Genomic DNA, 26348 nt, shown 5'->3' with positions numbered 1-26348 from the left:
GGAATAAAGCAAAATACTGATTAAAAGACAAGACTAATGTAGGTTCATTCAATAGGTACTGTGAAGAAAAAAAAAATCTGTGATACATACTGAATAACTATCATGGAGAGAGAAATCTTATCATTACCCTCATTTAGTCGTAAGGAAGAAATCCATCTGAATTTTAACATCAATTAGGTTCTACAATCACTCAATTATGGAGCCTCTAATCACCAAAAAAAAACAAAACTGCTTCTCATTTGTGAGAATGAGACATCCTTAGATGTCCTAAAAAGTCAAGGCCTAAAGAGGCACCATTCCAAATGTTTCGGTCTGCTTCTCATTCTAGGTTTTGAGCAGCTGGCTGTGGCAGAATTACAGTTTGTTTGTTTTTTTTCCTGGTAAAAACTTCTTAAAAAATTAAATACCAATGTCTTGACATAACAGAAATACCACTTCATATAATAGAAATACCATTTCTATCAAGGTAAAAATGGCATCTGAGCTAGAGCCTCATATTCCTTCAGTGTGTTAGAATTGTCTGTCAATCCATGTAGCCCTCACAAGCACGTCAGGACACAAATTGTTTTACTGCAAAAAGATTCATACATGGGAAACTCAGTCATAAATGTGTACTCTACTGAGAAAAGCAGGGACATGGTCAATAAAGTGGTATCTCCACATCAGGTGAAGTTGGGTCATTGATTAGAGGAGCTGTGTGCTTGGAAATGTGAAGGGAATGTGAACATATTCCTCTTTGAAAAACATTTCTTCAATGAAATCATTACAATCAATGAGAAGACACAGTGGGAACAGACGCCAGGTTCATGCTTAGCAACACTGCTTACAAGGGATGCTCCAAATGGAACTTCATTTCTTCTGGCCTGAAGTCAGGCATATGCCAGAGGTCTTTCTAGTCCAGAGACTAAATAAATCCTTCTCAAATTATCGGGCTTTTGCCAGCATAGTGAAGCCTTAGCCAAAAGAGTGTACTTAATTCCACATACTACTATAGTGAGAAGGTAATGATCTCTCTCTCTTGAAGAGGAAAAGGAGATAGGCGAACCCCTGGGTAACTTCTAATACTTGACCGTCACCAAGACAGGCCTTGTGTCCCCGAGGTGCTGACTTTCACCCAGCAGCGTGGCCTGCTTTCAGACAGGGTTGCTGGGTTCAGTCCTGTGTTCGGTTTGGGTCACAGAGGAGCTGCTTCAGCCAGCAAGGGAACTGCTTCCTGGCCAAGTCCAAGGGGGTGGGCAGCAGGCTGTATCACTTCCCATACCGCCATCACCTCTGTGTCTTGCCTCTCCAGAGGGGTGTACCGAGAGAAGGCCGGCTGTGACTCCAAAGGACACTTACGCTGAGGGGAGTGGGGGCCAGGAGGATGGACAGAATGACTCCCTTCTCTATTCCAATTTTAATCACTCTTCAGCAGACCCTCGTTAAACATGCTCTCCTACCCCATGACAACAAAGTGCATGTACTTTAAAGTTACTTTGTCCTGACCACATTTACGGAAAAAATGTCAGTAAAATCAACAGCTAAAAAAAAGGGAGAAGGGGGGTCTATTTGCATGCCCTAAGATTAAAGCATTTTTAGGAAATTGGATTTAGTAAGATAAATGAATATTATTTGTGGTGAACAGTCTTTGGAAATCATCTCACAATAAAAAGCAAATAAAAAAAAAAAGAAAAAAAGAAAAAGTCCAGGGACTATTTAGTTTATCAGAGCCAGTAAGACATGAGTAGTTCACATTTATCAAAAAGGTGAAGCTGAAGGAACACACACAACTAGAGTATAAACAATTAAAGCGCAAACACCCACTGCTTCTTTTTTTCCTTTTTGAAGGGAAGGCTTAGAAAGACTAATAACAGTTAAAAACATTACAAGTATTCTTAAAAACCAAGAGACCACTAAGAAAGCACTGAATTTCTTCTTATTACTCTTGCAATCCACACCAATCGTGTTTATGTTCTATTGTATATGAGAGCCCTTTCACAAGACAGGAGCTCGAAGGAGGCCACCATCTCTATGCAGGAAAGCATTAATGAGGCAGTAGCTCTTATCTGCCACGTCTTCTAACAGAAAGGAAAAATAAATCCATTTCCCCCCCAGGCCCTTCATCTGATGACCATCCATGACTACCCCACCCCACCCAAACAGATGACAGAACAGAGCCTCCATGAATATCCAGCAGATTCTATCACTGCTCTGAGATGCTGTCACCTTTCACCTGGATTCATCTCTCTCCTGTTCACACACTGACAATCTATTCTCAACAACCCTCAAGACAGAGTTGGAGCACCAAGATGGGGTCCAGGCAAGACAGGAGCCAGGGTGCTACTCACGTCGATTTTCATACATGCTCCTGGACTGGGCCCAGATTTTAAAAGGATCTGGTTTTTTCTGCCCAGAATTGTCGGTCTGATCTGGAGCCGGGGCCTCGGCGGGTGGAAACTCGGGCAGCACCTGTGTGCTGTGGCTGGGGGAGGCAGTGTGCAGGCTTCGGTGGCTGGCGACACTATGCTGGGAACTATTCTGGCTGTCTTTTCTTTCCAGTGGTTGCTGAAAGGAAGCAAGTGAGAGGGGCAAGAAGAGAAGATTATTATTGGTTCCCTGAGTGGGTGTTTTCCATCAGCTTGTTTTTGTTCACCACTTCTGTGCACACATACATAAATTTATCAACAACATTTTGGCTTCCACCTTCGTTGGGCTCATGCTGAATGCAGATAAATCTCCAGGTGATTGACAGACTGATAGAGGGGTGGGCCAGAGAGAAGGACATCATCACAAAACATACTGCTTTCAGGGCTGGAGCAGAAAACAAATCCAATTTTCATCACAGGTTCTCAGCTAAGACACCAGACTTGTTTATTATGAGATGTATCTGTTTTAACATCTTCGTTTTTTTAATTACAAAGAATTTTATTCAGTAGCTAAATTTTTCCATCTTAATACTTGCGAAAACATCGTCATTTTTAAACCAAACATCTGACAGAAAATATCACTCATGGTTTAAATAGAAGGCTAAAATATCCAAGAAAGTAAATCAGGGCTAACAAGGTTCCTTCAGACTCTGCATTTTCCATCTTTCAATAATAAAATACCCAACATCGAGTTAAGGGTTTACTATCTGCCTTTCTAGTCTGTAAGAAACAAGGATCAGATCTTTAAAAAAGAAACCATGCCTAGCATTATGTGTGTGCTTGTACTTATAACTATATAAATAACTACTATCTGAAGAGCTCTCATAATTCTTAGTGAATCAGTTTTGTGGGCATCACATTTCACCTCTGATCTCCTGATAACTACTGTTGGTTGAAAACCAAGATCCAACTTTATATATGGGTTGACCTCCAAGGCTCAGCCTTCTTAGATGTGCAGTAACTTGTCCAAACTCCAAGCAGTAGTCAAAGGCACAGAGTTTCACTTGAATTTCAGTTAAAATAAGCAAGTTTCCTGTTCCTTAAAATCTGCTCGCAAAATACCCTTCCCTTTTTACGAGATGCTCTTTGTAGGAAGGACCACTGAAGGGACAGCAAAATCTAGTGGGAGGAAAAATACTGGATGGGAAATAAAATAATTTCTGCTCTTATTTTCTCCAGTGAAACATGTGATAAGCCCAGGTGTGTGTTCTCCTCATTCAAAAGAAAAATCCTGGAGTCCTGTCTCTCATACAACAGTGTCACTACACTTATAGTAAAAGGGCATCTCCAGCTTGTGTTTTAGATTCCGTGTAGCCTATCAAGTAGTTTATAAGATCTCTGACCTAGACATTCCAGTTCCCTAATGTTCTTATAGTATCAAACTCTTGCCCTTGGTCTCACAATCAGTCCTATCACATCATTCTTCCTTGCTCTCTCCCCAGGTAGCCTCCAACTTTTACTCCCATCTCAATTGAAATTTCCAAGGTCCCTCTCATTTACTTCTTAGGTCCCTCTACTCCTTCCCTTTCCAGTCCTTGCTTTGAAATAAGCACCAAAGTAAGGTAAAGGAGGACAAAAACTTAACGTTCCCTTCACTGTTCCAGATTACAGATCTGAAGATAGGTTTTAGTAAGGACTCAAAGTTGAGGAAAATGGGGCATGTGTTTCACGAAGGTAAAATACATGCTTTAAAATTATACTTGGTGTGGCCTGTGGGAGAAACATGAGGAACATATTCTAAACTAGCAAAGAAGTCTTGGTAACCAATGGTATGAGAGGTTTCATTCACTCAGACTCAAGGGAAAAGCTGATGAAGAGGTCAGGAAAACACACTGGGAAGGACAACCATCACCATTACCCCACATCACCATGTTCCCTTTTGAGGACCAAGGGCTCAGCTCAGACCTGGATGGATCAGCATTCCAAAGACTTGGGACAGAACCTGGTTCTGCCAACTTCCAACAATGTCCCCCACCAAGGTGAATTCAGCTCTCAGGGCCAAGCATCCCCTTTCTATTTCCTGGGAAGGTCAATACTGCCTTCTTGCTTCCCCTAGAGACATGGTGAAGATGTTCAGAGTCAGAAAAATGTTATGACGGATACAACTCCTATCCCCTTATACACATGTACGGGAATGTTTTTCTCTTCACTGCGGTCTTCACAAGGGTCTCCATTATAAACAAATATGTGCAGTGTCAGTCCATTTTGGGTGTGTTAACATCCCAGCATAAACAGAAAATATGTTGGATATGTTCCCCCTCTTATATTTTCCTGTACTGCCTACTTCTTACTTGCATAATGCACAGAGAATGTTTTTATAATCCAGACCAAATGTAAACCTGTTTTCACTTAGAAATGAACCTTAGTAAGGGAAATTAATGGGACTGTAACTTTCTACTTTTTACAATTTTGTTTCCGCCCTCCTAGAAAGAGGTGGGGGAGAGGGCTTCCCTGGTGGCTCAAATGGTAAAGAATCTGCCTGTAATTCAGGAGACCGGGGTTTGATCCCCAGGTTGGGAAGACTCCCTGGAGAAGGGCATGGCAACCCACTCCAGTATTCTTGCCTGGAGAATCCCCATGGACAGAGGAACCTGGCAGGCGACAGCCCATAGTGTTGCAAAGAGCTGGACACAACTAAGTGACTAACACATGGAAGGGGAGGAAAATGATATTTTAAAAGTGAAAGCAACATGTATATTACCATATGTGAATGAGATGACCAGTCCAAGTTCGATGCATGAAACAGGGCACTCAAAGCTGGTGCACTGGGACAACCCTGAGGGATGGAATGGGGAGGGAGGCAGGAGGGGGATTCAGGATGTACACCCATGGCTGATTCACGTCAATGTATGGCAAAAACCACTACAATATTGTAAAGTAATCAGCCTCCAATGAAAATAATTTAAAATTATTTTAAATAAATTAAACTTAATTTTTAAAAATTAAAAAAATAAAATAAACAGCTGAATTAATAAATATGTGAAAAATTTAAATAAGTAAAAGTGAAAGCAAATAATTCAACAGATGAAGAACCTCTGGGTTTACCATGAGAGTTGCATCCCTCTCTTCAAATGCCCTCCTTTTCCCGGTTTTTCAAACAAGTAGCAAATGCCAGGTGTGGGTTCCGAGCATCATCACCAAGTTCAGTTCACAGTTAGAGTCGGACTCAGGCTCTGGAAGCTCTCACATCCTTTGTACAAAGGCACTTCTTCACGGACCCTCTCTGGGACCCTGCGCAGTCCACCGCAGGGTTACCTGAGTGAAACCTCACACCCTTCTTCCTCCTGTCCTGGGGTTACTGTGTAACCTCTCGAAATGTAACCTCTTCCAATCACTGCCTCTTCCTGAACAAGAGAAATGTATCTTTCCCACAGTCCTGTATCACTGAAAGAGTTTGGACATTTCTCCAACAGAGAACACATGTGCTCTCACACACATGCCCACAAAGGCATGCACACAGATTCTGTCCATCACCTCAGGGGTTTCCAAGACCCTCTGATGGCCATCCCAGTGTAACAGATCTGACATGGAGGATCTGGAAATCTTGTGTTTAACTGAAGAGACAGCCTCACCGTAACCAAAGAGTGCAAATGAAGTTTACTGGAAATGGCTTGGGCCATTTAAAAAATTTTATCACCTTTTCTCAACTTTCCCATAAAGGACACATTTAGGTCCAATTTATCACAAAATGACAGATATGATCTGGACTGAGTTTGCAAAAGTGTCTCTCCATCAAACTGCACCTCTGCATCCCCTTTGAATCTCATCTAAACTTTGTTCCTAAATGTGGAAAATCAAAGCAAAGCAGCATCCTGAGAATATGCTCTAAAAACTATGCCACCACTAACCTATCACTAATTGGAATATTCTAACATACCCTCAGAGGGGCTAAACATATGACCATCTGGAAGCTTTTTGGACTTTTCCCTGATAAGATTTAACCTTGTTTTATTTTTCTTCTCAAGTTCAATTATAAAAATGACTTAATTTGAAGATGCATTCTGTATTTAATATCTTGGCACCTAAGCTTTCTGAAGCTATGTTCGGTGGGTATGGAGAAGTTCAAAATATGCCTTTTGATTTTCTGAGAACACGTTAATTAGCTATGACATTGTCTTTTATTTGGTTAAGGTCCAGAACTGTCCAGGAGAAAAGTAATGTTTATATAGCTCTCAAATTAAAGTCATCTTGTATGCCAACAGTCTGGATTACCTCCCAGAAGACTTGGGGCATAAGCACAAATTCACTTCTGAACTTGTTATAACACAGGATCTGACTTGCATCAGAAAGATGCAAAGATAGTATGACTATCTTTCACCTCATTTTTCAATGAGAAACTGGCCCCCAAATAAGCATTAATAGTTAAAGATGTATTTTCAAGGGCTTCCCAGGTGGTATTAGTGGTAAAGAACCTGCCTGTCATTGCAGAAAACATATGAGATGTGGGTTGGATCCCTGGGTCTGGAAGATCCCTGGAGAAGGGCATGGCAATCCTTCCCATTATTCTTGCCAGGAGAATCCCATGGACAGAGGAGTCTGGTGGGCTACAGTCCATGTGGTTGCAAAGAATTGCACACGACTGAAGCAACTTAGCACCCACACACATACACTTTCAAGTCTGCTGACGTAGTTCTGTGCATGCTAAGAACATGGATGGTGCAAACACCCAGAACATCAATGACAGAACATCCAGAACAGCCCCTCTTGAGTAAATACCTGCCATACATTTATTCCCTCATCCAATAAATATATACTGATCACCTGCTGTGAGCCAGATTCTGAAAGATATAATGTATAAGTAAGAAAGATACATTACCTGAGAAGTTACACCTATGTATCTAGGGAAGGTGCGTGTGTGTGTGTGTGTGTGTGTGTACATGTGTATGTCAGTTCAGTCGCTCAGTTGTGTCTCACTCTTTGCATTTCACCCATGAATTGCAGCACTTCCAGGCCTCCCTGTCCATCACCAACTCCTGGAGTTTACTTAAACTCATGTCCATCAAGTTGGTGATGCCATCCAGCCATCTCATCCTCTGTCGTCCCCTTCTCTTCCTGCCCCCAACCCCTCCCAGCATCAGGGTCTTTTCCAATGAGTCAACTCTTCACATGAGGTGGCCAAAGTATTGGAGTTTCAGCTTCAGCATCAGTCCTTCCAATGAACACCCAGGACTGATCTCCTTTAGGATGGACTGGTTGGATCTCCTTGCAGTCCAAGGGACTCTTGAGAGTCTTCTCCAACACCACAGTTCAAAAGCATCAATTTTTCGGCACTCAGCTTTCTTCATAGCCCAACTCTCACATCCATACATGACCACTGGATTAGATGGATATTAATCAAATAATCAAAACAGATTGATGACAACATATTGCAAAGTCCTTACTACTTAGTAAGGGTGGCTTGGGCTTCCCTGGTGGCTCAGAGGTTGAAGCGTCTGCCCACAATGTAGGAGACCCGGGTTCGATCCCTGGGCCGGTAAGATCCCCTGGAGAAGGAAATGGCAACCCACTCCAGTATTCTTGCCTGGAGAATCCCATGGACGGAGGAGCCTGGTAGGCTACAATCCACGGGGTTGCAAAGAGTCGGACACAACTGAGAGACTTCACTTTCACTAAGGGATGGCTTCTGGAAGAATATTCCATTGCTGAAAGCAGCATGTGCTAAGTCTGCAAAGCAAAACGGAGCCTGAACTGTTAGAAGAACTGAGAGATAGCTATGGAGGCACACTGGGGTCAGGTGGCAGGGCGGGTGAGGAGGTGGCTTGAGATGAATTTGGAGACCAAATAATGCAAGGGCCTTGTGGGCTACTTTAAGGAGTCTGGGTTTCACTCTCAGTTCTGGGGAGGAAGACTCCATTAACAAATTAAATCAGGGATGTGCCAAGAGCCAACTTATTTCCAGAAAGTTTGGTCTGACTACTGCCTGGAGAATACGTGGGTGGGGATGGGAGTAAAAGCAGAGTACCAGTTAGGAGGCTACTATACAGAACAGGTGAAGGACCTAGTGTGGTTTATACCAAGGGAAAAGCAGTGACAAAGGGGAGGGACAAAAAAAAGGGGGGGAGAGGGACAACTAAAATCAAAAGACATTTTGGTGCCAGATTGACAGGCATTGCTGAAAGCTTGAATGGAGGAGAAGACGAGGAGGAGGAGGAGGAGGAGAGGGCAGGAGGAGTGGTTGGGCAGAGGAAAAGGAGATCCTAGAGACATGGACACCTACCTACCTGTAGGTCTCCAGCTTAAATAAATGACTGGAAAGGGGTACCACATACTGAGCAGAATGTCTCCAACACAAGCTGTTGTCACTACATAGACATTTTTGGAGCAAGATTTTTTATTTCTGAGTATCACATAGAGCCAACTAGGAAGAAAGAAATGGGTTCAATTTTGAAAACTCCTTGGAAGTCCTTGGCCACACACCAGCCTTGAACTTGTGTCATAAGACCTTTTAAAATAACACTGAACCAATCTCCCTAAAACAAATGATTTCCTTATTACTGACAGGCCAGGGAAATTGGAAAGATGCAATGAATTTTACAAATGGGAATGGGGGAAAAAGTCAGCTCATTAGTATTTCACAGAATGATTTCAAAGTGGAGGTACTTACAAAGCGAGCTGAAAATATTTGCTCGGAAGAGCAAACTAATACAGACAGCACTTAGGCGCTTAAATGATGAAAAGAATTCATATGGCTTAAAAATGACAAATCGATCCATTTTTAAAGCAAAATTATTTACAGTTCATGTATCTGCCAAGACTGAAGGCCACTGCAGCGATTTACATGGACAACAGGAAAAACTCCAAGTGCTGATGAGGTATTAGGCCAATGTCATTAAAGGTTGCGCCAAAATCAGTCTCAGATACAAGGCAAACCAGGGGATGGTCCTTTTTATCTCTTTCTTTTATCATTTATGGGTCTAAGTCAAATGATTTTTTCCAAAAAGCAAGAAAGAGAAGTTAATGGAGAAGAAAAGGGAGTATTGATTAATATGAAAATGAATTACGTATGTTTTAATGGAGTCTAATACAACAGCAAAGTCTATTTTGTAAGGCTCCAAAGGGCTAAGGGTACGAGCTGCTGTGAGCAATGAGAGGCAAGAAGACTTACGTAAGCAACCCTGGGACTTCTACCATCTACTTCTCCCACTGCTTTTCCTTGTAGCTTGGACTTAGGTGGGTTGTACCATTGTCCTGGTTCTGGGTCAAGTGGCATTCGGGGCACCAAGGCAACGGGAGAATTTGAGAAAGAGGCAGCATTCAGGAGGATTCAGGCTGGGTTACCTAACTGTGTACATTACCTAACATCTCTCTCTTGTATTTTTTGGTGACTAGCTGTCAGCTATGTCCTCAGCAGTCCTTCCAGGAGTAAGGGACAGAGAACAGTGGGACAGAAACCTGTTATTGTTGTTACTTTCATCTTGTTGTGTTTGCTGAAGATACTTCTTTGCCCATCATTTGGTGTCCTTTAGGAAAACTTTGTGTGAGAACTTTTTTTCAAAACTAGGAAAATACTGTCTCTTTAGTGAACACATTATGTTTTTTTTTTTTAATTTGAAAATAAAAGATAAGTAAATAATGTGGTTACCTACATTGCGTAGGCTGCTGGGGGATTCAGAAAAATTTCATAGCCCCATCACAGCATCTAACTCAATTTTTTAAAGGGCTTTTTATGGCTTTGGATGACTACTTCACTAAGGTTATTATCATTAAGAGCTCAATGACTTTTATTATGTATTTGTTCAATGTTATATTTCTGCTTTGCTACCTTTTAAAAGTACATACTCATTAGACTTTAGGCCTCATAAGGATGGTGAGTATAGATAGATTTGTCTTTTTATCTCTCCCAAGTTGTATGAGGGCTTGAATGTTTTCTGTTTTAGTTCCTGTTGTATACTAGCACTGGGTCTGGCTCATAGGAGATACCCAATAAATATCTGTTGATGGAACAAATGCATAAAAATGTTTAGTGATCTGTGACAGGGCATCCTTTTTTTGAAAGGAGCAATCAATAAATCATTTGTAGGCTCCAAGAAGGCGCCATCTTATTTATTACATCATTTCCAGTAGCTCACACCAAACCTGACACTTAGTAGTTTTTCAACACCAGCTTGCTGAATGGATGGATGAAAGGATGAGTAGATAAAAGAGAAATGTATGGACAGATGGACAGATGAAAGAAGAGAGAAAAGGAAGCAACGGTTGGGAAATGAACTATTGAACAAACCTAGGTGAACAGTGACTTCAAATTCAGGGTTTAGCATGATACCAAGTTTTCAATTCTCACACACAAAATCCTTGTGTGTGATTTTGACAAAGAGTCTCTATTAAACAAGTTTCCAGTCAAGATGATTAAATTGGGCCACCGAATGTTTCCCGGTGAGGGCTAAAACCTGACAGCAAATATGTCTTATTTTTGTCTCTGCCATTTGGCAGAAAAATCCCTGATGCTATGGATGTCCAGGCATTAAATTAGAAAGATTTTATTAAGATATCACCATTGTCCCCCATGAGTATATAAACCATAAATTTAACATTTACACTAAACCTAGCAGGTGAAATTGCTGATTGAGAGTAAGTTACAGAGACTATCCAGGAGGGGAAATGAGATAAAAAAGAGAACTCCTTCTGTTCTAATAAAAACCCAACTGCTTAATTATTGAAAGCTTTAGGAAAAAAAAAAAAAGATATGAGGGCAAAGGAAGCTGTCAGTCACATGAGCAAGCCAACAATGTCAGGAGCCTCTACAAATAAAGAACAGACACCATCCTCAGTTCAGACAGTGTATCTTAGAACTAATAGCAACTCTCAGCATATCATAACCCAGGCACAGACAGTGTGCATTTCATTCCGCAGCCTAACTGACCCTGTCTGTCACTATGGGAATGGCATTCTGGAACCAGGACATTCAACTTCCCCGTGGATTCCCTCCCATCCTACCCAAAAAAATCTCATCATCATCTGTCTCTCTGGCAGGACTTCATCAAAATTCATACTGGGAAAGGGGAACAGCTTTCAACCCACCTGTACAGAACTCCCACTGATCACAGATGTTAGCAAGGCTCTAACTGGCAACAGCAGACCTTGGCTGATAGCCCCCCAGCTTTAGGCAGCAACTGCCAGAGGGTGCCAGCAACGCTGTGAAAACTACCATCCCTGTCCTGGCAGAGAAACTAGGGAAGGACAAGCCCCAAGCTGGGGGCTGGCTCTTTTCTAACCCAGCAACACACCAGTCTCTTAGCTTGTGGTAATTAAGAGCCAGCAGACTGTGGGCAAAGCAGTTAAGAAAGCTTTTTTCCTTAGGAATGCAGCCTGAGTAATTGGTTTGCTGCTTGCTAACGACACGGCTTCCACAAAAATAAACGGTCACGGGGAATTCTTAACTGATTTGGTGAATGCGGGCCCCTATACCTGTTTGATACCCTTTGAGTTCAGCAGGAGATTCCACAATGCGTTGGGGGAGAAAAGATGCAAATGAATCTACAAAGATCCTTTTGCACAGCAAGTTTAAATGGAATGCAAAACAACACAGAACACCTTGCTACTGATGTCATCCTGCCTGTGCCAAACTGCTCTCTCCCCCAGTATGCTCCGTGTCAAGACTCCATTTCATGTGGAGCGCATAAAGTAAGTCTATGCATCACGTAGCATGCTAGGGGGCAGGGGAGAAAAAAGGATGACTCCTGATAACTCAAGCTCGTGTGACACATCTCTCAGTTGTGTTTCTATTTTTTTCTGAAGGCCGAAAAGGTTTCTGACTATGACCCAGGGATGGGGAGACACATATGCATGCATATACACACACACACGCATGTGCACACATACACAGAAGCTTTGGAATCTCCGTAGTTCTAATACGGACACCTACCAGCCTTTCTCAGCCTGGACATTAACACAAAATGACAAGGGAGGCAGCCCCAAAGTCACATGTTCCCATCACCATGGCATCATGCCACTAGAATCACATCAATTATTGCAGGTTTTTCTCTTTGGAGAACTTAGGAGTAGGGCTTATGAATGCAGGAAGCTCCCTCTCTCATCTCCTGAATAAACTTCTGCCTCTTGCTGCCAGGCTTGAAGACAGGTGGAAAAATTCAGCTGCAGCACATAAGCTGCAAAGTTTTTAAGGGTTCTCCACTCCCGGATGGCAGAAGGTTGTCAATCTTCCCTCCCCTGCCCCCTAATATTCTAAGCCACAAGGAAGCACACCCCTCTCTCAGTATCTTAGTGTTAAAGATTTGGGAAAAGTTCTTTCACCTAGATCAATTGCACAGGCACTGGAGTTCCAGATTTTGAGTTTTTAAGTAGCATTTTAATTTGTTGTCAGTGCCCTGGGAGCAGAAGCTCACCACCACCAAGCAAAACACTAGAGCCTCTAAGCTATTAGCTAACATGTCAACTAGGTAATGCATCTTCAGGGAAACCAGATTAGAAAGGACAGCATAACATTGATTTTTTTTTTTTTTAAAGAATCCTATACCTGCAGCATAATGCTGCTAAAGCCGGCAAAACAACAAAGGACATTTCCACAGAAAGGAAAATGTCTTATTCTCAGTGCTGGGGCATTTTCCATGTGAGCACGGGCATATACACAGGACAGAGTTATTCCTCTGTAAACCTACAGGCTTTACAATTTTTAAATAATTTTTCATCCAGTGCATAAGAAAGCTGAGGGAGGGAATCCACCCATGTGAATGGCTGGAAACACCAGTTGAGAGCAATGCTATTCAGGAAGCAGGTGGAGGGTTTTTTTGCCCTCCTCCCAAAAGAAACAATAGCATTTGTATCAAGTTAAAACATCTAAGAGACTCATGCATTGGAATGAGAGTTGTGAAGCATTTATACAGAGAAGATCACAAACGTGCATTCTTTATCCAGGCTCCTGCAGCCTGCCTACAAATCACTGGACAGTTAAAGACAAACCAGATAATACCTTCTATACCAAACGGAGCTCCAGAACTTAATAAAATGAGCCTTGGTTCTTGTCTCCTCCACCCACTCTAAAACACATTTAGTGAAGTCCAGCCAGATAGCGTCTCCTCCCACCACCAGCCTCCCACCCTCCACCCCCAAAAAACCAGTACCAAGTAACTGACAAGTCCTTACCGACTTTGGGCTCTTCTTGGGAACTGGCAGTCCTGGAAAAAATGCAACAAGGAGGGAAGGGGTTGGGGGTGGGGGGAGAGAAATTATTAGCATATAAATGTTACCTTTTCCTTAAAGAACAATCCCCAGGTGTTTCATGGCAACCTAGCCATCTGCAGAGTTATGTCAGATTTCTCCCCAGCATCGGAGTTACCAGGCTGTTCATATCGAATCAAAGCAGAGGGAGGAGGAGAGCGAGAGGCAGGAGATCTATCTGCATTAGCTATGCTGACTTGTACTGCAGCAGCCTGGAGGCTGGGAAAAGAAATTCACAGACCTCAGCGGCCTGGGAAATTGAACACTTGGACAGAATCTCAAATGCTCTTCTGGATTAAGAGAGACTTAACTTACAATTAAGTCCAAGATATTTCCTTTCCACACGATCCACTTGTCAGTCGATGAGGACCAATCAGGACAGAGGAAGGGGGTGTATATTTAGTTTCAGAGGAGTCCATGGTTAAAATTAAAAAAGAATTTTTTTTCCTTAGTCTTTTTTTCCCCCTCTGCCTTTTAGGAGAGGAAATGCCTTCTTTATTTGGATGAGCTGAATACCAAAACAAAGACAGATACTCTTTTGCCAGCACACACAGAACACAAACCCAAGCCAGTCTAGGAACCCCTCTGGATTGTGGCACACCGCTCCACATGTCACTCGTGCAAGTAAACTCCTATTCAGTTTGCTAGGACCAGCCCCTCGAAAGCAGATGGTTAGGAAGTAAAAAGAGAAATTTCAGGGTGCTGAGAGAAATAATGTAGAAAGAGAAAGGCAGAGGAGAAAAGGTGCTCATGGATCCTAGCAGGCTCTTCCAAAACCCCCCTGTCTTTACTAGGACAGGGACAGCTGAGAGGGACCACTGCTCTCACTTCTGGGAAACTCAGCAGCCATTAGGGACTAGGGGCAGACTTTTGGGAAACCTGTCACCATGAGGAGTGTGGCCAAGGAGGGCTTGAAAGAAAAGCACAGCGTTTATCGGTGTTCAAAAAGTAATCATTTCTGCAAGCTGTCCTCTCTCTCTGTTTTCTTTTTTTTTTTTTAATTTTTGGTTTGAGCCAAGGTTAGATTGCAAAATGCAGATTCCACCTGTGTGAGGCACAATACAGGTCCTGATGTATTGGGATCTGATGACTCTGCACCGGAAATGTCAACCTTTTTTAGAACACACTCCCTAGGTAGTGATGATTTCACCTCTACTTGGAAGTGACTTGTCAAACCACGAGGCGTGCTAAGTTCAACGCAACTAACAGGAGGCGGCGGAAGTGGGTGAGTAGGAGGAAGCTGTCCAGAGAAGCACTGCTAATGGGGCCCTGCAAGAGGGCATGACAGGGGCTGTTCGTCCCCACAGGCAGTGGGGACACTCTTCTGGGATGGATCGTCATCTCACCGAAAGGAGGTCACCATGGTCTGGCACAGTGGTTCTGGGACTTCAGAGTGCATATGGAGGACCTGGCAACTTCTTATCGAAGCAGAATCCCAGGACCCACCATCAGGGGCCCAGAATCTGCAGAATGAAAACACATCCCAGGAGATTCTACGCAGGTCTGAGGACTCTTTTAAGGAAACTATGCCACAGTAGGACAAGGATTATCACTCTCTCAATTCTGGCAAATTTGCGCAGGCTACCTCCAGTCAGTTGCTTTACCGTCCTTCATTCCTCAGTTTATGAAATGGAGAGACTAAAGACTCCTTGTGCCCGTTTGGGGTAATTTAATAGACAAAGTGTTTAAAAGCCTCAAACCTGGCACAGAGCAGGTGGGACCTCAAATGTCAACCCTTTTACCTTTCTTTGCTAATTTACACAATTCAGGGGGGAAATAACTGGTTATGGTTATCTTACTCTAATTAGGAAAAATCATTTGCCTAGCATGTTAAAATGCAGTATATATATATAGTATACATATACTATATATATATAGTATTTTAACATGCTAGGGGAAATATTTTGCCTATGGATGAGAATAACTGTCTTGAGCAATTTAGATGTGTCATTTTTCCTTAAAAATAATTATTAGGTGCCGCTTTGATTTGTTCATTAATGAGATTCCCTTAAGGAATTTTATCAAGTGATATTAGTTTTGGGTCACTGTGTACACATTAAAATGGTCTAATATTACATCTTTAAATATAGATTTTTCTCTAATTCAGACTGATCTTCTTAGTGCATTGGAATAAACAATACTCCACTGGAGTGAGCTTTTGCTAGACTTGTCATCACCCAGGATTCCAACAACCCTCTACAAAACTTTGTAAAGAATCTCCAATTAGTTAGGAGGAGTCAGGGAAAATGACTTCAATTTACACTCTGCTTATCAGTTCTAAAACTCTGATCATCTCAAATCCTCAATCTCTTAAGATTTTCATATATAAAATAAAGGGTACTTTGGATCCTCTGTCATAGTGAAAAATTCTCACCGACAATCAAAGTTTTGCAGGTACATGCTGCTCACTGCTGCGTGACTAGTATAAAAAGAATTTGGAAACAACTGGAAGTTCTAGATAAACTCAGGGACAGCCAACCTATGAAGCAGAGGTTAAAAGGTACAAGCTACCTCTAGTAGTGACAGCATGAATGGTCTCCAAACTATAACACTGAATGAGAACAGCATGAAGCTGAAGGGAAGGCACAAGAGATGGGTATTAAACAGATTCAGACACATCTGTGCTCTTGACTGTCACACACAAATATTGGTAAGTGAAGTATTTCCAATGGGGATATAAGGGGCTGGGAGTGGATGGACTATTTTAAGCAGGCTTCAGCCTTAATCTAGAATTCTTTCCACAACACCATATTCACATCTTGTTGAGGCAATAAACTAAACATTAATTAATTAATGCCCCTTCCATTAACTGCACAAAATCAACCAGTCTAAAGCATACTGTGGTAACCAGTTAGGCTGTTTGCTCTGGAGAAGCAGTCCATGGACCCTTCTAAAAAATCCCAGGCTCAAGTGGCCCAACAAGTTGTTTTACAAATAAAGTTCTTTAATTTAAAGAGGGATTTGCTCTTCTGTGCTGGCTAGCTGCCAAAACTCTTCTTTTTTAAAAAGCCACACCATTGACAGGAGCCAAATGTGCCCACAAAACAGTGTTTAAAAAGTCAAAAATCAAGAGACTCCATTTGACTGCTAAAAAAAGAAGAAATCAAGATTTGTTTTAGGTCCACATCATCATTAAATCTTAAAATCTAATGAATATGAATGTTGGAACCAAGCTCCTGATGACAATTTATAATTTATTTCAACTAAAGTTATTCAGATGGGCCGAAAATAGCTGGGAAGACCTAATGGAAAGCACTAAAAGAGATCCCTTTTTGGCAGAATTCTCCAAGACTGAGAAATCCTGCTAAGTGGCTCTGGTTTAGCTGGAGGTCCTGCAGGGCATCCTACCTTGGATGGGCCACAGAAAGCAGAACCATCCCATACCAACAGCATGTCAGTGGTTTTCCTTAGGACAAAGGTAAACTTTGTGTTCCCAGGGGAAGCAGGAAGCCGGTCTTGTAGAAATCATGTCACATACTACACAGGAGGCATATGGGCAGAAAGAGCACCTGTCTTAATGGGCTCATCTGCTCCCTTCAGGGAAAGGAAGGGGGATTTTGAGAAGAGGCAGAAGAAAGAATCCATGGACAGCACCATCTGCTCTTTGAGCCTGGAACTAGGAAATGCTACTTCAAAGGGATCCCAGAAAATTTCACGGGGAAGTGTACTTTCAAAGTGTAAGTCTGGGTGTGATCTACAGAAGTGAGAAAACCTGGGGGCCTGAATTTCTAAAGTTTCCAATGAACAAGGTGTCCCTTTGGAGAAAACAAATGGCAAATGATCTGCTAGTGACTGATATCTGACCAATTAACATGAGGAGGAGGAAGAATCTCTTTCCTTTAGCTATCAAGGCCATAAACTATGCTACTGAACATGTTCTCATACAACTAAATGGTAAGTGTTATTCTTGGTGGAATTTTAAAATGGTTGTACACAAAAGTTTATATGAAAAAAGTAAAAATATAACAGAATACAAAGCATTTGTGAATAAAGCACAGAAATTTATACACTGAAACCATGTGTTCTTGGGCCAATGATATCATGGATGGCTTTATTACCTATTTTAGAATTTTCCACAACAATAAAAGTTTTATTTACTTACAAACATATGCATACCCACAGATACCAAAGTAAGGTCTATACTGGCTCTTTAAGTAAGATAAATGCAGCAAATTTCAGAACATTTTATTGCATTTTAAAATCTCTAGAGCCACTACTGACTTCTACTGACTTCTTCTCCAAGAGTTGCTTACTTTTTCCCAAAATGAATATACACACATTGAATTTCTTTAAACATCCTGTTGAGATTAAGACTTGTGTTTGTCCTACTGACTAGATGGAAATAGGAAAGTCACTGGATAGCTCAGCTGGGTATCAGGCAAGCCAAACAGAAGTTAATCTCTTTCCCATTTTGTCACCAAGATTAACAAAACCTGAGATGCTGGGAAAGAGATTGGATTTCCCTGGACCTAATTTCCTCTAGGTTGAAATGAAGTGAGAATGTCTACCAACTTTATTCTCTGAAAAGTACCAAGAAAAATTGCACAAAGTGTCTGGAAGAGGGGAAGGCTAAAGTCATTGTCAAAAGCAAAGTGGATCTTCAAATAAGAAAAATGCACTGAGTCATCAATTTCCTTTTTTTTCTTTGTGATAGTCATTCCCCTTTTCACTTAGTCTCTAGATTTGAGAATTTTAATGAAAACATTTGGTTTCCGCCTCAGTATTCTGACATATACTATGTCACTAATTTACATCATCAAACACAAGGGATTCCTTAGAAGTGTGCAGAGCAAAATGATGCAGTTACAACTGTACTGCTGAACAGGGAAATGCCATGTGTAAAGAGCAAGGAACTTACTTTTATTCAGAAAGAGAGAGGTAGCTCACAGAAAAGCCACAGAAAGAAGACTAAGAACTTGGTCAGAGGCTAATCTTAGCTAGACTTCAAAGAGATTAAGGCTACTTTTGAGCACATTTTCATTTCAGACCCTACGAGTTTTCTTTCTTATTCTAAAACTTACCAATGCATAATGCTAAATGCAGGATTCAAAGATTACAGCTGACTTTAACTCAGTAAACTTATCATTAGGATTTGTATTAAGGGAACACGAAGAGAGTCTGTCACATAGATATACACAGAAAAGATGTTCCACACAGCGTTATTTAAAGAAGGCAGAAATGGAAACAATTTGAACTTCCAAGAACTGAGGAATGAGCAAGCATTACTGTTATATCAACAAGGTGGAAAATTATGAGTTCATTAAAAATGAATGGATTGTAAAAGTGAAGACTATTGAGCAACATGGGAAAATGGTAACGACACAAGACATGAAAAGCAGATTAAAACCTGCCAGACAATATAAATTCGTTTTTAAAAAATATTATATCACACACATACATCATATACCCAAAGACTACAGAAAGATGTATTAAAATATCCTTCCAGACTGCTAGGATGAATAGGTGATTCATATTCTTATTTTTGGTATTTTTCAAGAATTTACATACACTACAACTAGAATTATAAACAGTTACTTTTTATTGACTATTGTAGCCACACTGAATGCACTTGGACAGTGGGATATACCTACTGGCTTTAGTGCACTGCTAGATTAAAAAATAACTGGAGTTTGTTTTAGCTCTCTCTTGATTCAATGATGCCATTTCTACTCAAGTGTCTGTACTGCTGAATTATGGGACATGGCCTCGACTGAAAATGGGATACAAAGCTGTTAGAGCCTTTCTGAAGCAAAGCTGCAAAGAAGCACACAGTTTTGCACACAAATTCAAGGAGCCCCTGAAACCTTGACCAGGGAGCCTGAGAAGCCCCTTCTGTTGGGGTATATGATCTGCAGGTTAAATTATCTTGTTCAAGCACATGACTGTGGTGTTAGAAGCAATTCCTAGAATGAAGTTCATTTCTGCTGGGTTTGTGTCTCTAAGAACAGGGTATGCAAAATACTTCATCTGCAAATAGAGGGGACAATGAGAAGAATCAAGCAGAAAGGGGAAGGTTTCACTGCTTTCCTCTCCTTCTTTCTTGGGAAGATCTAAAGATCACAGCTAAAAAAAATTTGTGGAGAGATACTGCATTGAAGAACACACCAGAACACTAATATTTATCGGCAAAAATGCTGCTGCATGAAAAAATTATGAAACTAGTAGGTAATGATTTTACTGGAGGATAGACTAGTATGCTGATGGATCCAAATACCAAGAGATCAGTAAGATACAGATGGGAAGAGATACAGGACAGAGAGAGTGAGAAAATTTGTGATGTTCCTGGTAATGCAGAATTGATGATTATTAGACTGCAAACCAATGGCTCTGAACAATTAACATTAATGGCCAGTAACCTTTCTGGAAAAAAGCCATCTGCACCATTCTCTACCAATTAGTATTTCGTTTGTTTTGTTCAATACATAATATATAAACCACAAAACAAATTTAATTTGCCCTCACCTTACCAGTGAAATGCTAATAAGGACAGTCCAGAAAACTGAAAAAGGTAGGTACAGTTTGCCCTAACTTTTTTCGCTAAAGGCAGGAAGGAAATCAGGAAAACGCACTTACTCATTTAAGCAAACTGGGCTAAGGGCCTGCTATGTGCCAAGAGCTGGCATGAGATAGAGCATTGAACTGAACCTGTTTTCGCAGTGTTCCCATTCTGTGGGGAAATAGAAAAAAAAAATCACAAATAATTTCTAAGTGATAATTTGGTGAATAAAATGAAGCAGGATAGGGCTTCCCTTGTGGTCAGTGAATAAGAATCTTCCTGCCAATGCAGGGAACACAGGTTTGATACCTGGTCTGGGAAGATTCCACATGCCTCAGGGCAGCTAAGTCCATATGCCACAACTACTGAGCCTGCGCTGGGAGTCCCCGGTGCGCCGAGAAACTATCACAGTGAGAACCCTGAACACTGCAACAGAGTAGCCCCCACTTGCCAGAACTAGAGAAAGCGGGTGTGCAGCAATGAAGATCCAGTGCAGCCAGTAAACAAATAAATTACTTAACTTTTTTTTTTTTTAAAGGAAATTAAGCAGGATAATGGAACATGCAGTGTCTGGCAAGCATGGCTACTTTATACTCAGAGGCCAAGCATCTCTTTCTTTTTTTTGACACTCCAGCACTTTATTTATTTATATTTTTATTTTTTTATTAGTTGGAGGCTAATTACTTCACAACATTTCAGTGGGTTTTGTCATATATTGATATGAATCAGCCATAGAGTTACACGTATTCCCCATCCCGATCCCCCCTCCCACCTCCCTCTCCACCCGATTCCTCTGGGTCTTCCCAGTGCACCAGGCCCGAGCACTTGTCTCATGCATCCCACCTGGGCTGGTGATCTGTTTCACCATAGATAATATACATGCTGTTCTTTCGAAACATCCCACCCTCACCTTCTCCCACAGAGTAAGCATCTCTTTCTTAAAGAGAGTATTTAAGCTAAGACCTGAGTCATGAGACGAGATTGTCCATGTACCTATTCATCCATGCAAGATCTACTGAGCTCTGCCAAATGCCTGTCGAAGCATGAAAGGTAAATCAGACATTGCCCTGACCTGGACGAGTTTATAGTCTGTCTTAAAAGGGAAACAGGTGGGACTTCGCTGGAGCTCCCGAGGCAGGGGGCCATGAGGGAAGTCCCACCTCTTTCTCTTTAAAGAAAGGGCCTCGGTTCAATCACCGGTCAGGGAACTAGATCCCACATGCCACAACTGATACTTAGTACAGCCCAAAAAATAAATAATTTTTTAAAAAAGAGAGAAAGATTCAAAGCAACAGTTATGATGCAATGTGGTCAGTACTAAGTGCTGTGATAAGAAGGAGCTCCATTGCTCTTGGGAGTATGAGAGAAAAAAGCAAATCCAATGTGAAGAAGGGAGCAGAGGGGACAATGACCACTGAAGCATCTAAACATGAGGTTAAGAGGTTGGAAGCAACATGCAATAACTGACTCCTGATTGAATAATAATGATGACCTTTTTTAAAAAAGTTACCTTCCCTTCAAGCAAAGTTAGTGTGCCAGCATAAACTCAATGCCAAGTTTAAAACTAGAGTACATTTCCACTGAAGGACCTTATAAACAGAATATATCACAAAACTGAATCCATAAAGCAAAATGAAAAATGGTCCTAATTTAGAGATGTTTGACTTTTTCTCCTTCTTCTAGCCAAATACCATCATCAACCCTGCAGCATAATTTTTTAATGCAAATATGATACCAGGTGCCAAGAACAGGAGCATCAGACTCAATGTCTCTAAAAAGATGAAGAGATTCTTTCCTTTGGGGACCGCAAAATGGTCATTATGAAATAGTACGGCCATCATAATTTAAAGAGACGCTTAGACTTCCGACGTATGGACTAAGTGAGCTCCCAATGCCATGTCAGGTGGCATTTTGTTAAGAAGATTAAGAATACACTTGTACAGCTTTACAGCTATGAAGAGGTCTGCTTCAATTACACAGTACATATAGCCTAATAAATATGTCTTGAAGAGAAATAAACAGCTTGCAAGGCTGGTGATTGCTAATGGTTTACAGAGCCTTTCACCTCAAAGTCATAAGCCTTGAACTGGCACAGGTGAGGGAAGACCCAGAGTCAATAATACTCTGAGCTGCTCCAAAATCTGGGTAAGATAGATGGACTGTCCTCCTGCTATTCTTAAAAGATAAATGGTCACTTCAGATAGAGTGTCACTGAAGTAACATGGATAGTCCTACTGGTGACTTTTGAAAACATGAAAAACACCTTGAAGGGTCTCTGACTCAGCTTCCTATTTATTAAGAAATAAACAAAAAGGGGGTCTTCAAAAGCAAGGGCTAAATGCAAAAATAATAAGAACTGAGACATACACTTGCCTCTGACATACACTTATTCTTCATAACTGCTGTCCAAGTACTAATAGCATCCCTGTGATTACAGATGGGAAAACTGACACACTGATGGGTAAATAACATGGACAAGGTCACGCAGTTAGGTGAGCAGTGGCCTGAAGGCCTGGTCTAATGTCAAGTTTATGCTTTTAAACACTGAACTATACAGTCTCATTTAAAGGTGCTTCATCTATTTGGATCGTAGCCCATCAAGAAGTGATTAGAATGACACTGTTTGTGCATCAAAATGTATTCATAGCATGTTTGGCATATAGCTTCATGGAATATATGAATATCAACCTATAGGTCAATGGGTAGAGGTATCTTGGACCCATAATTGTAATGTGAATCTAGAAAGACTTTCCTTTCTACAAACAGTATGAGAGTCCATGTATGGTCAAACAAATTCTTAAGATGTCTGTGATGTTTTACTCCAAGTCACAGTATAGAAATCATTGGCCATCTAAAGCTACACATGCTAAAATGTAATAATATGGGTCTCTGATTTGAAGGCAATGAAGCCAGTCTTATAAGCTACATAACTAATAGGTGGGCTGGACATCAAGTCCTATGATATACTTCTAAAAGTTTCTTCTTTTTTAGCTTGAAAATGCATTCTGACACTACTTGATAACAGATTGTTGATGTTGTTGTTGGGAAAACAACAGGGAAAAAACGGAGAGAGTGAGAAAGAGAGTGGGTTGTGACATCATCTCTCCAGGTAGGAAAAGAAAAGTAACTAAACAGTCAACTTAAAAAGTCCACTAGTTGCTCATGGTGTTCTTCTCTAAGGAATATTCCTACCAAGATCTACTTAAAACAATGGAATTAACCGTTTTTCAAGTGGTTCCAGGAAACCTCTCAATGTGGACTGGAAGTGTTTCTAATATGGGTATTTGGGCACAAGATCTCACCTTAGTTTACAAATGCTTCTGCCTGTAAGGAGGACTCCCAGCTGGCTTTCCTACCACCTATATTTCAAATCTGAAATACTTGTTGAGCAAATGCTTAAGGGTTGGCCCTGTTACACCCATTCTCCTTACCAATAGTTCATCAAGGTTCTCCAAGGGATAGGAGAGAAAACTTGTCTGCAGGGCAGTGCCTCCAAGTTAAGTTTGACTTTTAGCTGCATAAGGTGTATGGGCGGGGGAGGGGAAGATCATGAAACAATAGCCCAAAACAGCTCCCTGAAAGAAAAAACTGATAAGGATTCCTTGCCTGGGGTGAAAAACAGGATGCTGTGTGGGTCCTTATTTTAAATTAAGGTCACCGGCCTAAAAGGGAAACCTATTACAAATAGCACTGTAATTGGTACTGAGATGGTTCTAGGTTTAAAAAAAAAAAAAAAAAAAATACATTCCAGAATCTTTTTCTTCAGGATTACTGACCTTGGGGATGATTCTTATCCTGGCTGTCTATTTTTTAGCAATGTAAGCTGGACACAGGACCAGGTATGATTTCTATGAGGGTATCCCCAGTCTTCACCTTATCAGACCTCAAACCTCTAAATTTGAGGCCCTTCTCGAGGCTTATTTATCTTTCTTATCATGTCCATCTCCTAACTGTATTCTGAAATATCTGTCCATCTCCACTGCCACCACCTTTTCTTGCTTGTGTGACTGCAAGAGCCAAACACCTGGTCCCTCTGTTTTATTCTTCATCCACGTTAATTGTCCACAAAGAGGCCAGAGACATCTTTCTATGGCATAAATCAGATTACATGGACTCCTAAGTACACATCCCTGTGGCTTCCCAATACAGTTTCAACAAAACACACGCTCTTTCTGTGTCCCACAAAGCCTTCCTTGCTCTGGGCCTGCTTGCCTCTTTAAATCCCAGCACTCTTCCCCTTGACCATGCACCACAGCCAGAAGGGCACTCTCTCCACTTCTGGGCTCATTCCTTTCATTCCTCTGGGCACTTTCATTGGCTGTTCCCTCTGCCTGGAACACTGTTTCTGCAGATCTACATGGGGCAGCTTTTTCCCATTACTCAGGGCTCTCCTCAAACGCCACTTCCTCAGAGAAGCCATTCAGGAATCCTGGCCAACAGAAGAAAAGATCCTTCTTGTCCCACTGTATTCACATAGCTCAGTTTGTTTTCATAGACCCGGTGACTGTTTATATTGTTTATTACCATTTACTTGTACATTGTCTCTGTTTCAGGGGCTTTGCATGTTATACTGAAGTTTCCCCCAGCCCTTGAGGGTATCTGGTCCCAGTTCAACAAGTATCTTTGGAATGAATGCATGATTGTTGGAACTCAGAAAGTGAGTTTGTGTCTTGAGGGCTGCAAGAAGAGCTGATGAGGCAAAGGGGAGGGCGACCTGGCCTTTCTTTTGATCATCATCATCACTGCTGAGACTGCTTAACAGCTCTGGATCCTTGGGCCGCTCCTTGATTTACTGGTGAGCTGCCAGGCTCAGCCTGACTCACCGCTGTCTCCCTCTGTGGAGAGCAAGGTTCCACTGTGCCACCTTGTGTTCTAAACTCCTTATCACAACGAACGGGAATCGCTCAAGTCCCAGAGTTAACTGGAGGCTCACACAGCAACCCCCAGCCTGACAGTTATTGGTCTCAGCAAAGTGTGTGTGTTCTCAGGGACTCTTGGAGAATCTAAACACGTTTTCAGTTAAGGACACCTTCATACCTTTCCTTAGAAAAGCAACTTCTTATGACAACACTGACTTAAAAAGCTCCAAATGCTTCACCCTTCCTGACAAAAGGCAAACACAGGAGGATGGAAACTATTTCACGTTCTTTTCTTCAGTCAAATCTATGAATCTCTTGAGCAGTTTTAACAGCCTTTATTGGGTGTGACAATCACTTTTCTGTCACAGTGTACTTTTGCCAAATAGGAGGGCAATTTTCCCGTCTGCTCTATAAGGGCGTCTATTATTCAGCCATTTCAATTAACTTCATTACCAAACTGCTTAATTGCGACGGAAGCCACCCCTGGCACCGTATCAAACCTGACTCCAATCTCTTAAATTTAGAAAATCATATTAGCTTTTGGAAAGCATGGGTCATGGTTAACAACGGCAAGGAGATCCAACTTATGAGTCCGACAGCACTGCATTATTCAAAGTGTCTGGCAGTCAGACCCAAAGAGCCATTTACTAACGGGTCATGTTTTTCCAAAGAGCAAAGGACATATGATGAGCAGCCCCATTCTTCTCCTGTGGAGATATTAAATGTCTTCAAAATCCTCTTGCTGAAACAATATCTGCCCTGGTCTAAGTGATTATGTGAATTACAGAGGGAAAAAAAGCTGTTACCTTGACTTTGTCAATTTCTAATGATTGCTGCTTCATACAGCTATGGGAAGCAGTAGAAGCTCCTGCTCTGTTCAACTATTAGATTGCAGGTTTCAGTGAGTCAATACTCATTTTGCCAATTGGATTTGCTTAAAGGCAGAATATGGGAATCAGTTTCACCCACACACACCTCAACACACACAATGTCCCACTCGGGATGAATCTCAATTAGAAAGAACTTTTATAGGTCAAGTACATTTAAGATGCAGGGAAATTCAAGGACTGCAAGTCCTTTTAATGAAATATTTCAGCTGGGAACAAGATGTACAACAGGGCATTTGCCTTCAAGAAGTACACTGCATTTATGGCAAGGAAGAGTAAGTAACATAAATTCATATTGGAAATGACACAGATGACCCCCGGTAAACATTTACACTGAAGAAGGTACTCAACACATTTCTCATGGTGGAGATCAAATGCCAGAATCCTTTTGCTCCCTCTCCTATCTGATTTTGGCAGGTTTTTTTTGTTGCTGTTGTTAGTAAATAAAGCTCTAATCAGGTTTAGAGTTAATGCAGAGGGAGAACTTAATGCAAACGAACACACTGAAAATGGATTTTTTTAAAAA

At 41.4% G+C, this 26348-nt stretch overlaps 1 protein-coding gene across 10 annotated transcripts in view; it reads right to left on the bottom strand.

Annotated features, from left to right (window-relative positions):
- The window catches only part of MAGI1 (membrane associated guanylate kinase, WW and PDZ domain containing 1), a 636320-nt gene that overhangs the window by 32761 nt on the left and 577211 nt on the right, over window positions 1-26348 (bottom strand). For all 10 annotated transcript variants that reach the window (XM_065933320.1, XM_065933322.1, XM_065933325.1 and 7 more), the window contains 2 exons: window positions 13506-13537; window positions 2328-2544 (listed from right to left, as the gene is read on the bottom strand). In XM_065933320.1, the coding sequence (XP_065789392.1) occupies window positions 2328-2544; window positions 13506-13537 (249 nt within the window). The remainder of the gene's footprint in view (window positions 1-2327; window positions 2545-13505; window positions 13538-26348) is intronic.

Source organism: Muntiacus reevesi, chromosome 4 (genome assembly GCF_963930625.1).
Source record: "Muntiacus reevesi chromosome 4, mMunRee1.1, whole genome shotgun sequence".
Lineage (NCBI taxonomy): Eukaryota > Metazoa > Chordata > Mammalia > Artiodactyla > Cervidae > Muntiacus > Muntiacus reevesi.
The sequence above is the reverse complement of the archived record's forward strand: the minus strand, read 5'-3'. Positions and strand labels throughout refer to the sequence as shown.